Here is a 1,725-nt window from a genome sequence, read left to right as displayed (position 1 = left end):
CGAGACGGCGTGCTGGTCCTGCCGCGCGGCGGACGAGTGCGACGCCGCGGGCGACGGCTGCGCGTGGGTCGGCGGCGACTACCCGTTCTGCGACACGAATCACGCGTGCGAGGCGGCGACGTGCTTCGCCTGCGGCCTCGACGAGTGCGCGGGCGTCGACGGGTGCATGCTCGACGCGCCGCGCGGCGGGCCCGGGGCGGCGGACTACTTCCGCCCGAGCTGCACGGCGTTCCGGGAGTGCTCGGGCGACTACGACTGCTGGGCGTGCGCCGAGGCCGAGTGCGGCGCCGCGGACGGCTGCGAGTGGCTCGGCGACTACTGCGCCGAGGCGTGCGGCGCGGGCAAGTGCCACGTCTGCGGGGAAGGCGAGTGCGAGGCCCGGAGCTGCGACCTCGTCGACGCCTCCGACCTCTTCGCCGGCGCGGACGACGACTTCCGGCCCAAGCTCTGCGTCGAAAGCTGCTCGCCGACGAACTGTTACTTTTGCCTCGAGGACGACTGCGACGCCACGGACGGCTGCATGCGCCACGAGGGCCTGTGCGTCGAGGCCCGGGACTGCTCCCCGGACCACTGCTGGGCCTGCGGGACGGGGGAAGCCTGCGCCGCCGCGGGTTGCGCGGTCGTCGAGGACGCGGACGGCGCCGACCTCTGCGTGGACCCGCGCTGCGACGACTGCGAGTCCTGCGGCGAGGGCGCCTGCCAGCGTCCTGCGGCCGCGACGATATTCGAGAGATGTCGACCGGGAAACCGATGAAACGTCGTGACCGACGGTTGCGGTAGGCGCCTGCCGCGCGAGCGAGACCTGCGAGCTCTACGAGGGTGACCCAGCGCTGCTCGGCGCGTCCTTCGCGTGCGCGCGCCCGGACGCGTGCGTGCCCTACTACGCCTGCGCCAATTGCGACGAGGACCTCTGCGCCGTCGGCTACGTGCCCGGCTGCAAGCTCAGCGCCGACGCCAAGCGCTGCGAGGCCGACGACGCCGCGCTGGCGTGCTCGAACGTCAACTGCGGCGCGTGCGGCGCCGGCGCCGCGTGCGACGCGCTGCTCCTCTGCTCGACGACGCCCTTCGGGACGTGCGCCCAGGACCTGAGCTTCCTCGAGGACGGCATGGGGCCCTGCCGCGCGGAGCTCTGCGAGCTCTGCCCCGTGCCGCAGCTCTGCGACGCGGCGCCCGGGTGCGCGTTCGGCGACGCGTGCGGCAAGGACGAGGCCTACTACGGCTGCGGCGCGCAGGCCTGCGGCCCGGCGTCCTGCGCGCTCTGCGCGACGGCGTCCGCCTGCGACGCCGTGCCGGGCTGCGCGAGCCAGAGCCTGCCGGGCGCGGGCGACCTCTGCGCCGTCGACCTCGCGGCCGGGTTCCTCGCGCCCGCGTGCTCGCGCGACGCGTGCTACGCGTGCGACGTCGCGGCCTGCGCGGCCACGCCCGGCTGCGCCTACGACGACCAGACGGGCGCCTGCGGCTTCGACTGCGGCGCCGACGGCGGCGGCGTCGTCTTCGAGTCGGACGCGCGGCGCTGCTACGCGCTCGTGCTCCGCGGCGCGTGGCAGGATCGCGCGCTCGCCGTCTTCGACGGCGCCGCGGCGCTCGTCGCCGCCGGCGAGAAGCGCACGTCGGCGCACGTCCGCGACGACCTGTGCCTCGGCGACGGCTGCTACCGCGTCGACGTGAGCGGCGGGCGGCCGGGCGTCTTCGCGCCCTGCTTCTGGACCCTCGGGCCCGCGTTCG

General features: G+C 75.5%; 1 protein-coding gene across 1 annotated transcript; it reads left to right on the top strand.

Moving 5' to 3' along the window:
• Positions 1 to 1,720, top strand: AURANDRAFT_69278 (hypothetical protein; the record flags this gene model as incomplete). Its single annotated transcript, XM_009045039.1, has 2 exons — positions 1 to 704; positions 781 to 1,720. Coding segments are annotated over 2 exons (1,644 nt in total), but the record flags the coding sequence as incomplete, so codon positions are not given.
• Positions 1,721 to 1,725: the final 5 nt, after the last annotated feature.

The sequence above is a fragment of the Aureococcus anophagefferens genome, assembly GCF_000186865.1.
Source record: "Aureococcus anophagefferens unplaced genomic scaffold AURANscaffold_1275, whole genome shotgun sequence".
NCBI lineage: Eukaryota > Pelagophyceae > Pelagomonadales > Pelagomonadaceae > Aureococcus > Aureococcus anophagefferens.
This window is presented reverse-complemented; position numbering and strand designations above follow the sequence as displayed.